This window comes from Kogia breviceps, chromosome 5 (genome assembly GCF_026419965.1).
Source record: "Kogia breviceps isolate mKogBre1 chromosome 5, mKogBre1 haplotype 1, whole genome shotgun sequence".
Classification (NCBI taxonomy): domain Eukaryota; kingdom Metazoa; phylum Chordata; class Mammalia; order Artiodactyla; family Physeteridae; genus Kogia; species Kogia breviceps.
Genome location: NC_081314.1, coordinates 28,264,570 through 28,277,338, shown reverse-complemented (window position 1 = coordinate 28,277,338; position 12,769 = coordinate 28,264,570). Strand labels below are relative to the sequence as shown.

At 41.0% G+C, this 12,769-nt stretch overlaps 1 protein-coding gene across 1 annotated transcript in view; it reads left to right on the top strand.

Annotated features, from left to right (window-relative positions):
* The window catches only part of NEK11 (NIMA related kinase 11), a 240,650-nt gene that overhangs the window by 93,963 nt on the left and 133,918 nt on the right, over nucleotides 1-12,769 (top strand). Inside the window, 5 exon segments of the mRNA XM_067033804.1 lie at nucleotides 499-526; nucleotides 529-583; nucleotides 1,714-1,756; nucleotides 2,946-3,061; nucleotides 4,843-4,940. Coding sequence (XP_066889905.1) covers nucleotides 499-526; nucleotides 529-583; nucleotides 1,714-1,756; nucleotides 2,946-3,061; nucleotides 4,843-4,940 — 340 coding nt within the window.

The following is a 12,769-nucleotide window of genomic DNA, read 5'->3' as shown; positions in this document are numbered from 1 at the left end:
CCCTTCTCTCTGCATTCCCTCCCTTCACTGATTAGCAACTGTTTGAACCTGCCCTTTGGAACTCAGGGAAAGTCATGGAGGTTGAAGCCTATTCCCTACAAATAGGGGACACAGAAAGGCTTTCATGCCCAGAAGCCTCACAGGGTCCTGTTTGGTTTCATTGGGAGTGGAGACATCGTCCACTACAGGCCCTGAGGTGGGAGAGAACTGTGTGTTCTTGGAGCTGAGGGAAGGCCTGCCTGTGGCTGGGTGACGGGGAGCAAGAGAGCAGGCAGAGCAAGATGAAGTTGGAAAGGTGGACAGGAGCCTGACCCCACAGGACCTGCTGTGTAATGTTTTAAACCTGTTACAGAAGGAAAAATAGTTACTCAGTAGGCTCAATTTCAAGCCTCAGACACGGGTCAGTAGTACTACAGATCAAAAAATGCTACTGGTCATTTTATGCCTCTTCATCCCTGAAGAGTCTTTAAGGTATGTTACAGCTGTTCTTTTTTTCAGCACCTGACGTGCCGATATTCAGAAATGACCTGGAAGACAAGAATTTGAATCGTCAGAAGGAGGCAGCTTATATAATTAATGCTGTGTAAGTAATTGCTTTGTTTTTAAAAAGCCCACTGAGTGTAAATGTTAAATGCATTTGTCTTAAAAAATCTATTAGTGCTAAGCTGACAGCATGGAGTATCCAGGAATTCACTTAAGTCTTGCCAAGAAATTAAGGAGCTTCAGTAACTTGACGTTCCACAGCCCTTCGCCCCAGGTGGTAGCAAATTGAAATCATAAAAGTTTAAACCTCTGCACAGCTTACAGATCTGCAGGGTAGCTCTGCAGCTGCATTGTAAGTACATAGAGAAATTCATCTCTCAAACGTTTAGTAATATTTATGCTAATGAACATTCAGATTAAGAATAAATGGCTTTCACATGTTGGTTGTTTAACAGGAACTGGAAGAGTATCTATTGAAAAACTGACACTGTGGAGTCCTGAGACAATTAAAAATAAGCCAAAATTTACTTTCTTGAGATATACAAAGAAACTAGAGAATGTGTGTTTCACAAAGAGCCATAATCTTTTTCCTGATCTCATTTCTCTCTCCTACCTCATTCAAAATTTCTATGCCATAACTTACAAGAGTCCAGAATACTAGGTTATGTCAGAACAACCATGTGCAGCTGTGCAGTCTGTGTACTGTACAACTCCAGGGGTCACCACTGATAAGACCAAATCTATAATTTTGCTGAAGAAACGCTATTTAATTTTGTTCCAATGAGAATGACAGTCCCTCCCAGAGCTGTGCAGGGTAGTGAAGTGAGAATGGTAGCCCTCATCAGCTTGATCTTCAAAGCCAAATTACACAAATATGCTTCTCTAACCCCCAGTCCAGTGGTTTCTCAACTGTGCCGTGTTTGTTTTCCATCTCCACATTCAAACTGAGGGAACTGGTCCATCAAAGGTATTCAGTCTTTGTTTAATGCATGATCTCCAGTTAAAATACCCTGCAACTCAGGAGATAAATCTTTAGGCATGCCTCTATAACCCAGTTTTCTTGGGTTACTACCTATTTTTTTCAAGAATGCCTGTAACTTCTCATTTTATTTTATTAACAAGATATGTGAGAGTAGTAGGTATCTTATTTTTAAAATACTGGACTAACTTTAGCTATCATTTTGCACTGCAGTTTTGAAACAGTTTGCCTGACTGTGCTTACAATTATAGTGTGCTCGAATCCAGTTCTTCGGGTGATCTTTCACATTATGAGGTATTGATTTCAAATTGTCACTGTTATTTTCAAGATCTATGACTGCTTTGAGGGGCTCTATCTGGTTTTACAAAATAAAGCATGTGTATTCCTGAAAACTGCATGGCCCCTGGAGGGTCTGGTCTAAACTGTATTCCAGAGGGATGAGAACTGCCTACAGTGGTCATTACAGTTTCCTCATAGTGTTTCTTAAGGAGGGAGTTGAGTGCAAAAGGCATTCCACTATTGGGCCCTAACCAAGCCAGGCACAGAAGCAAATGCCATTGAGAATGTGGTTGCAGACCTTTCAATACATGGTTAATGTAAGCATATTTCTTTAACTGAAGAAAGAGGCTCTCGAATAATTTTGGCTAACATTTTCAGGGGTAATGACCATATGCTTTGCTCTGTTATAAGCTTCTTTGCATGAATTAACTCATTTAAACTCACAACAACCCTACAAAGTAGGTACTATTATTATTATTATTTAAATGATCATAGAGAGGTTAAGTAACTTGCCCAAAGGCATACAGCATGTAGCCTGGGAGCTAGGATTTGAACCTAGAGAATGTTCTTAACTGTGCAATTAATCACTATGCCATGCTGCCATAAAAATACCTATTGTATGAAGCCTAGAAGATAAGGCATATTCAATAACTTTTAGTTATTATAATACTACCATTTTGGGATACTTTTATATGTCAGGCACTGTACATACATTATATCATATAATACTCGGGATAGCCCATTCTTTATGGATGAGAAAACTGGGGTTCAGAGAAATTCAGTAAATTGCCCAAGGCTACAGAGCTAATAGTGGTAGAGATGGGATTCAAACCCTGCCTGTCTAATTCCAAAATTGTGTCTTATCCACATAGTTGAATTAGTCTGCCAGTCTATTTACTCCTTAATGGCCAAGATCCTAATTTGTCTTACACTATGAAAACCAGTCATAGGCAACGAAATGAGCAGAAATTTGCAAAGTACATAATTTGCTTTTAAACAAAAATCTAGTTTAAAAAATATTGCCAATTAACCACAGTCCTTCTTGGCTAATTACCTACCCAGAGTTTATTAGTTTTCGCTTGGCATGTCTTGAGATGCTTTTCCCTTCTCAGTAGTATAATGATACTTCTGTAAAATACTTGTTGAATTTTTCTGAGCATGTTTGGGATGGGTTGCACATGGGAATCTTTATTACTATATGCAGAAAAAGATCCACCTGCAGACCCTGCGGGCACTGTCTGAGGTACAGAGGATGACACCAAGAGAGAGGATGTGGCTGAGGAAGGTCCAGGCAGCTGATGAGGAGGCCAGGAAGCTAAAGTAAGTGACCTTCCCTTAGTGCCCTGGGCCTTGGGCTGCTTCCCAGGGCTCTAGAGGAATTTGCTGAAGAAAAGCAAAAACCACAAGAAAATGCACATTCTCATTATATATTTATCAGTTTATTCATTCACTCATTCCCTCAAAAGATGCTTATTGAGCCATAGATGGTTATTGGATGTCAGGCACTATTAATAGCAGGCTTTCAGTCTTGTGTGAAAAGAAGGATTGAATATCAGGGATGTTATTAGGAATGAAAACATAAGGTCAGCCTCCAGACGAAGCCTCTTTGTTGCTGACACCTTCCATACACAGCACCATGAGGGGGTGATAAGATGGCCTCACTATTCTGTCCACACTCCCCAGGTGTTTGCTAAACCCCTCTGCCCAGAGCCCTGGCTACTCTGTACCTGCAGGAAATTTCTGGCTTTAGGAAGGAGCCTGGAAACAACTCTGTTCTGTCAGGTAAAGCCCTTCACAGTCTGCTCTGGGCATGCTGCTGGTGTGAGAGATCACAAGTGTTTAGAGTTTACATATGAAAAGGGGGTTCCAAAGAGCCCCAAACTCCCAATTTCTCAAAGACTGATTTTTCAGCTGGTATGTGACCCAATTTCCTAATTTTTCTTTTTCTTTCTTCCTCTGCCAATTTTGTGGTGGCTTAGAAGCCCCAACAAAGAACTAGAGAGACAAAAAAAGACCTGAAACTCAAATCTGTCCAATGTGATATCATTCAGTGTTCAGTTGGAAGATATGTGCAAACCAGTACACCACTAAGCGTGGATTTTGCTGAAGAAATATAGTCACGAAAGTTGTTTGGACTGTTGCATCAATTCACAGTCCCAGATCTATTTCTAACACCTCAGGAATGGCGATATTTCCAGGGTACCATGGTTCATGTCATTGGTTGAAGGTGAAAGGAAAATTAAATCTCTGACAGGAACAGGTTAAAAAGGCAATTTAATAACATGCACATTACATTTCTTTTTCAAATTAAAACTATTTTTTAATATGCAAAAAAGTCATAGATCTTCCTCATGGAATTTAATATTTTTGTTATTAACGGCAATGATTTTTAAATAAGTTTGTTCTTGATTTTATGAATGAATTGCATTGGAATGGTTTTGATTATTGTTTCTAGGATTCAAGAAAGGTCATGTGTTTTAGGTAGAAAACGACTCAATTGTCATGAGGGTTATAATGTACCCACTTTATAGACAAGAAAATTTGACTACAGGGATATTCAGTGATTTTTCAAGAAATCTAAGTATAAATTAGCATACAAGTAATCATAAGAACTCAAATCTTTCCTCCAGTTTAATAGCAGGTCTATTAAATTCAACTCTCCTATTGTAGAGGAAACAGAAAATGTCTGAGAAAAATTCCCCTTCACAGTGGCTCTTACATTCTTTTCCATAAATTCTTTGAAATCTAGGTCTGTTTTCCGCGTCTATGGGTTTGTTACCCAGTTATTCATATGTGTTGGGCTCTCTACCGGGCATCGGAGACACACTCCTGTCCTTTGTCAGCACAGGCCGAGAGCACACAGGGATGGCACCACCCTCTTCCCCTGAGTTCTGGGTTCTTGAGGGTGAACAAAGAGTCAGCACCCTGTGTGCTTTAAAGGAAGATCTAGTGGGGCTGCACTGTACTCACGTGATGAGGGAGAGACCGCGGGCCTGGCTGCCTGACACCCCAGTCTGCCTTTTGAAACAGGGACCACACTTGTGTAACGTAGATGTGGCTTTAGCAAATTGCAGCTCTTTTTCTATGTTCACTTTATGCAGAAAGCTTGTGGAAGAAAAATATGAAGAAAACAACAAACGAATGCAAGAACTGATATCTCGGAACTTCCAGCAGCTGACTGTGGATGTGCTCCATGTAAGTGCGCTTCTGTTTTAAATTTTACAAAAGACCTTTACTTGCCTCAGATTCTTCAGATTCATGGGGCCAGTTGGGTAGGAAAAGGGACAAGGTACGGAAAAAAAGCATCCAGACAAACACTGCCCAATTCCAGGCTGGACTGGGATTTGTTTTAGAATGCAGGCCAACAATTAGTCATGGCACTAATTCAAAGCAGCTGTACCAGGTGCCTGCTGTGTAAGGATGACTTAATCTGCACTGAATGAACAACTGAGGAGTTAAAAGTATGACTTTGCAGAACAAATGTGTGTCTATCTAATTTTGAATATCAGCCGTGCTATTGTTGCTTTACTACTTTTATTTTTTTTAACATCTTTATTGGAGTATAATTGCTTTACAATGGTGTGTTAGTTTCTGCTTTACAACAAAGTGAATCAGTTATACATATACATATGTTCCCATATCTCTTCCTTCTTGCATCTCCCTCCCTCCCACCCTTCCTATCCCACCCCTCTAGGTGGTTACAAACCACCTAGCTGATCTCACTGTGCCATGCGGCTGCTTCCCACTAGCTATCCACCCTATGTTTGGTAGTGTATATATGTCCATGCCACTCTCTCACTTCGTCACAGCTTACCCTTCCCCCTCCCCATATCCTCAAGTCCATGCTCTAGTAGGTCTGTGTTTTATTCCTGTCCTACCCCTAGGCTCTTCATGACATTTTTTTTCTTAGATTCCATATATATGTGTTAGCATACGGTATTTGTTTTTCTCCTTCTGACTTCATTCTGTATGACAGACTCCAGGTCCATCCACCTCACTACAAATAACTCAGTTTCATTTCTTTTTATGGCTGAGTAATATTCCATTGTATATATGTGCCACATCTTCTTTATCCATTCATCCATTGATGGACACTTAGGTTGCTTCCATGTCCTGGCTATCATAAATAGAGCTGCAATGAATGTTTTGGTACATGACTCTTTTTGAATTATGGTTTTCTCAGGGTATATGCTCAGAAGTGGGATTGCTGTGTTGTATGGTAGTTCTATTTGTAGTTTTTTAAGGAACATCCATACTGTTCTCCATAGTGGCTGTATCAATTTACATTCCCATCAGCAGTGCATGAGGGTTCCCTTTTCTCCACACCCTCTCCAGCATTTATTGGTTCTAGATTGTTTGATCATGGCCATTCTGACTGGTGTGAGATGATATCTCATTGTAGTTTTGATTTGCATTTCTCTAATGATTAATGATGTTGAGCATTCTTTCATGTGTTTGTTGGCAATCTGTATATCTTCTTTGGAGAAATGTCTATGTAGGTCTTCTGCCCATTTTTGGATTGGGTTGTTGTTTTTGTTATTGAGCTGCATGATTTGCTTATAAATTTTGGAGATTAATCCTTTGTCAGTTGCTTCATTTGCAACTATTTTCTCCCATTCTGAGGGTTGTCTTTTGGTCTTCTTTATGGTATACTTTGCTGTACAAAAGCTTTTAAGTTGCATTAGGTCCCATTTGTTTATTTTTGTTTTTATTTCTATTTCTCTAGGAGATGGTTCAAAAAAGATATTGCTGTGATTTATGTCAAAGAGTGTTCTGCCTATGTTTTCCTCTAAGAGTTTGATAGTGTCTGGCCTTACATTTAGGTCTTTAACCCATTTTGAGTTTATTTTTGTGTATGGTTTTACGGAGTGTTCTAATTTCATACTTTTACATGTAGCTGTCCAGTTTTCCCAGCACCACTTATTGAAGAGGCTGTCTTTTCTCCACTGTATACTCTTGCCTCCTTTATCAAAGATAAGGTGACCATATGTGTGTGGGTTTATCTCTGGGCTTTCTATCCTGTTCCATTGATCTATATTTCTGTTTTTGTGCCAGTACCATACTGTCTTGATTCCAGAAGCTTTGTAGTATAGTCTGAAGTCAGGGAGCCTGATTCCTCCAGCTCCGTTTTTCATTCTCAAGACTGCTTTGGCTATTCGGGATCTTTTGTGTTTCCATACAAATTGTGAAATTTTTTGTTCTAGTTCTGTAAAAAATGCCAGTGGTAGTTTGATAGCGATTGCATTGAATCTGTAGATTGCTTTGGGTCGTAGAGTCATTTTCACGATGTTGATTCTTCCAATCCAAGAACATGGTATATCTCTCCATCTATTTGTATCATCTTTAATTTCTTTCATCAGTGTCATAATTTTCTGCATACAGGTCTTTTTTCTCCCTAGATAGGTTTATTCCTAGATATTTTATTCTTTTTGTTGCAATGGTAAATGGGAGTGTTTTCTTAATTTCACTTTCAGATTTTTCATCATTAGTGTATAAGAATGCCAGGGATTTCTGTGCATTAATTTTGTATCCTACTACTTTACCAAATTCATTGATTTGCTCTAGTAGTTTTCTGGTAGCATCTTTAGGATTCTCTATGTATAGTACCATGTCATCTGCAAACAGTGACAGCTTTACTTCTTTTCTGATTTGGATTCCTTTTATTTCTTTTTCTTCTCTGATTGCTGTGGCTAGAACTTCCAAAACTATGTTGAATAAGAGTGGTGAGAATGGGCAACCTTCTCTTCTTCCTGATCTTAGTGGAAATGTTTTCAGTTTTTCACCATTGAGGACAATGTTGGCTGTGGGTTTGTATATATGGCCTTTATTTTGTTGAGGAAAGTTTCCTCTATGCCTACTTTCTGCAGGGTTCTTATCATAAATGGGTGTTGAATTTTGTCAAAAGCTTTCTTGGCATCTATTGAGATGATCATATGGTTTTTCTCATTCAGTTTGTTGATATGGTGTATCACGTTGATTTGCATATAGTGAAGAATCCTTGCTTTCCTGGAATAAAGCCCTCTTGATCATGGTGTATGATCCTTTTAATGTGCTGTTGGATTCTGTTTTTTAGTATTTGGTTGAGGATTTTTGAATCTATGTTCATCAGTGATATTGGCCTGTAGTGTTCATTCTTTGTGACGTCTTTGTCTGGTTTTGGTATCAGGGTGATGGTGGCCTCATAGAATGAGTTTGGGAGTGTTCCTCCCTCTGCTATCTTTTGGAAGAGTTTGAGAAGAATAGGTGTTCCCTCTTCTCTAAATGTTTGATAGCATTCGCCTGTGAAGCCATCTGGTCCTGGGCTTTTGTTTGTTGGAAGATTTTGAATCACAGTTTCAATTTCAGTGCTTGTGATTGGTCTGTTCATATTTTCTATTTCTTCCTGGTTCAGTCTCGGCATGTTGTGCATTTCTAAGAATTTGTCCATTTCTTCCAGGTTGTCCATTTTATTGGCATACAGTTGCTTGCAGTAATCTCTAATAATCTTTTGTATTTCTGCAGTGTCTGTTGTTACGTCTCCTTTTTCATTTCTAATTCTATTGATTTGAGTCTTCTCCCATTTTTTCTTGATGAGTCTGGCTAATGGTTTATCAATTTTGTTTATCTTCTCAAAGAAACAGCTTCTAGTTTTATTGATATTTGCTATCATTTCCTTCATATCTTTTTCATTTATTTCTGATCTGATCTTTATGATTTCTTTCCTTCTGCTAAATTTGGTTTTTTTTGTTCTTCTTTCTCTCATTGCTTTAGGTGCAAGGTTAGGTTGTTTATTCGAGATGTTTCCTGTTTCTTAAGGTAGGATTGTATTGGTATAATCTTCGCTCTTAGAACTGCTTGTGCTGCATCCCATAGGTTTTGGGTCATCGTGTCTCCATTGTCATTTGTTTCTAAGTACTTTTTGATTTCCTCTTTGATTTCCTCAGTCATCACTTCGTTATTAAGTAGTGTATTGTTTAGCCTCCATATGTTTGTATTTTTTACAGATCTTTTCCTGTAACTGATATCTAATCTCATAGCGTTGTGGTCGGAAAAGATACTTGATACGATTTCAATTTTCTTAAATTTACCAAGGCTAGATTTGTGATCCAAGATATGATCTATCCTGGAGAATGTTCCATGAGCACTTGAGAAAAATGTGTATTCTGTTGTTTTTGGATGGAATGTCCTATAATTATCAATTAAGTCCATCTTGTTTAATGTTTCATTTAAAACTTGTGTTTCCTTATTTATTTTCATTTGAGATGATCTGTCGATTGGTGATAGTGGGATGTTAAAGTCCCCTACTATGATTGTGTTACTGTCGATTTCCCCTTTTATGGCGGTTAGTATTTGCCTTATGTATTGTGGTGCTCCTATGTTGGGTGCGTAAATATTTACAATTGTTATATCTTCTTCATGGATCAATCCCTTGATCATTATGTAGTGTCCTTCTTTGTCTCTTGTAATAGTCTTTATCTTAAAGTCTATTTTGTCTGATATGAGAATTGCTACTCCAGCTTTTTTCTGATTTCCACTTGCATGGAATATCTTTTTTCATCCCCTCACTTTCAGTCTGTATGTGTCTCTAGGTCTGAAGTGGGACTCTTGTAGACAGCATATATATGGGTCTTGTTGTTGTATACATTCAGCTAGTCTGTGTCTTTTTTTTTTTTTTTTTTTGTCTTTCACGGGCCTCTCACTGTTTTGGCCTCTCCTGTTATGGAGCACAGGCTCCGGACGCACAGGCTCAGCGGCCATGGCTTATGGGCCCAGCTGCTCCGCGACATGTGGGATCTTCCCGGACCGGGGCACGAACCTGTGTCCCCTGCATCGGCAGGCGGATTCTCAAACACTGCGCCACCAGGGAAGCCCAGTCTGTGTCTTTTGGTGGGAGCATTTAATCCATTTACATTTAAGGTAATTTTCGATATGTATGTTCCTATTACCATTTACTTAATTGTTTTGAGTTTGTTCTTGTAGGTCTTTCCCTTCTCTTGTGTTTCTTGCCTAGAGAAGTTCCTTTAGCATTTGTTGTAAAGCTGGTTTGGTGGTGCTGAACTCTCTCAGCTTTTGCTTGTCTGTAAAGTTTTAACTTCTCCATCAAATCTGAATGAGATCCTTGCTGGGTAGAGTAATCTTGATTGTAGGTTTTTCTCCTTCATCACTTTAAATATGTCCTGCCACTCCCTTCTGGCTTGCAGAGTTTCTGCTGAAAGATCAGCTGTTAACCTTATGGGGATTCCCTTGTGTGTTATATGTTGTTTTTCCCTTGCTGCTTTTAATATGTTTTCTTTGTATTTAATTTTTGATAGTTTTATTAATATGTTTCCTGGCATTTTTCTCCTTGGATTTATCCTGTATGGGACTCTCTGTGCTTCCTGGACTTGATTAACTATTTCCTTTCCCATATTAGGGAAGTTTTCAACTATAATCTCTTCAAATATTTTCTCAGTCCCTTTGTTTTTCTCTTCTTCTTCTGGGACCCCTATAATTCGAATGTTGGTGTGTTTAATATTGTCCCAGAGGTCTCTGATACTGTCCTCAGTTCTTTTAATTTTTTTTCTTTATTCTGCTCTGCAGTAGTTGTTTCCACTATTTTATCTTCCAGGTCACTTATCTGTTCTTCTGCCTCAATTATTCTGCTATTGATCCCATCTAGAATATTTTTAATTTCATTTATTCTGTTGTTCATTGTTGCTTGCTTCCTCTTTAGTTCTTCTAGGTCCCTCTTAAATGTTTCCTGCATTTTGTCTATTCTATTTCCAAGATTTTGGATCATCTTTACTATCATTATTCTGAATTATTTTTCAGGTAGACTGCCTATTTCCTCTTCATTTGTTAGGTCTGGTGGCTTTTTACCTTGCTCCTTCATCTGCTGTGTGTTTTTCTGTCTTTTCATTTTGCTTATCTTACTGTGTTTGGGGTCTCCTTCTTGCAGGCTGCAGGTTTATAGTTCCTGTTGTTTTTGGTGTCTGTCCCCAGTGGCCAAGGTTGGTTCAGTGGGTTGAGTAGGTTTCCTGGTTGAGGTGAGTAGTGCCTTTGTTCTGGTGGATGAGGCTGGATCTTGTCTTTCTGGTGGGCAAGTCCACGTCTGGTGGTGTGTTTTGGGGTGTCTGTAGCCTTATGATTTTAGGCAGCCTCTCTGCTAATGTTTGGGGCTGTGGTCCTGTCTTGCTAGTTGTTGGGCATAATGTGTCCAGAACTGTAGCTTGCTGGTCATTGAGTGAAGCTGGGTCTTGGTGTTGAGATGGAGATCTCTGGGAGATTTTCACCGTTTGATATTACATGGAGCTGGGAGGTCTCTTGTGGACGAGTGTCCTGAAGTTGGTTGTCCCACCTCAGAGACACAGCCCTGACGCCTGGCTGGAGCACCAAGAGCCTTTAATCCACACGGCTCAGAATAAAAGGGAGGAAAAAATAGAAAGGAAAGAAAGAAAGGAAGGAAGGAAGGAAGAAGGGAAGGAGAAATGAAGAAAGGAAGGAAGAAAACAAGGAAGGAAGAAAGGAAGGAAGAAAGGAATGAAGGAAGATAGAAAGGAAGGAAGAAAGAAAGGAAGAAAGGATAGAAGAAAGGAAGGAAGAAAGGATGGAAGAAAGGAAGAAAGAAGATAAAATAAAATAGGATAAATTAAAGTTATTAAAATAAAAAATAATTATTAAGAAGAAATTTTTTTAAGTTAAAAAAAAACGGGACGGTCAGAACCCTAGGACAAATGGTGAAAGCAAAGCTATACAGACAAAATCTCACACAGAAGCACCCACATACACACTCACAAGAGAAAAGGGGGAAAAATATAATTTATCTTGCTCCCAAAGTCCACCTCCTCAACTTGGGATGATTTGCTGTCTATTCAGGTATTCCACAGATGCAGGGCACTTCAAGTTGATTGTGGAGCTTTAATCCGCTGCTTCTGAGGCTGCTGGGAGAGACCTCCCCCTCTCCTCTTTGTTCGCAGAGCTCCTGGGGTTCAGCTTTGGACTTGGCCCTGCCTCTGTGCGTAGGTCGCCTGAGGGCATCTGCTCTTCGCTCAGACAGGACGGGGTTAAAGGAGCAGCTGATTCGTGGGCTCTGGCTCACTCAGCCCGGGGGGAGGGAGGGGTACGGATGCGGGGCAGAGGCCGGGCCTGAGGCACGCCGTGCGCTCTCCCGGGTAAGTTGTCCCTGGATCCCGGGACCCTGGCAGTGGCGGGCTGCACAGGCTCCCGGGAGGGGAGGTGTGGAGAGTGACCTGTGCTCACACACAGGCTTCTTGGTGGCGGCAGCAGAGGCCTTAGCGTCTCATGCCCGTCTCTGGTGTCTGCGCTGATAGCCGCGGCTTGCAGCCGTTTCTGGAGCTCCTTTAAGCGGCGCGCTTAATCCCGTCTCCTCGCGCACCAGGAAACAAAGAGGCAAGAAAAAGTCTCTTGTCTCTTCGGCAGCTCCGCGCCCATGTCTGGAGCTCCTTTAAGTAGCACGCTTACAGCCCTCTCCTCGCTCTCCTGGAAGCAAAGAGGGAAGAAAAGGTCTCCTGCCTCTTCGGCAGCTCCAGACTTCTCCCGGACTCCCTCCCGGCTAGCCGTGGTGCACTAACCCCTTCAGGCTGTGTTCACGCAGCCAACCCCGATCCTCTCCCTGTGATCCAACCAAGCCCGAGCCTCAGCTCCCAGCCCCCGCCCGTCCCGGCGGGTGAGCAGACAAGCCTCTCGGGCTGGTGAGTGCCGGTTGGCACTGATTCTCTGCGGGAATCTCTCCGCTTTGCCCTCCGCACCCTGTTACTACGCTGTCCGCCGCGGCTCCGAAGCTTCCCCCCTCCGCCACCCGCAGTCTCCGCCCGCAAAGGGGCTTCTAGTGTGTGGAAACCTTTCCTCCTTCACGGCTCCCTCCACTGGTGCAGGTCCCATCCCTATTCTTTTGTCTCTGTTTATTCTTTTTTTCTTTTGCCCTACCAAGGTACGTGGGGAGTTTCTTGCCTTTTGGAAGGTCTGAGGTCTTCTGCCAGCGTTCAGTGGGTGTTCTATGGGAGAAGTTCCACGTGTAGATGTATTTCTGATGTATCTGTGGGGAGGACG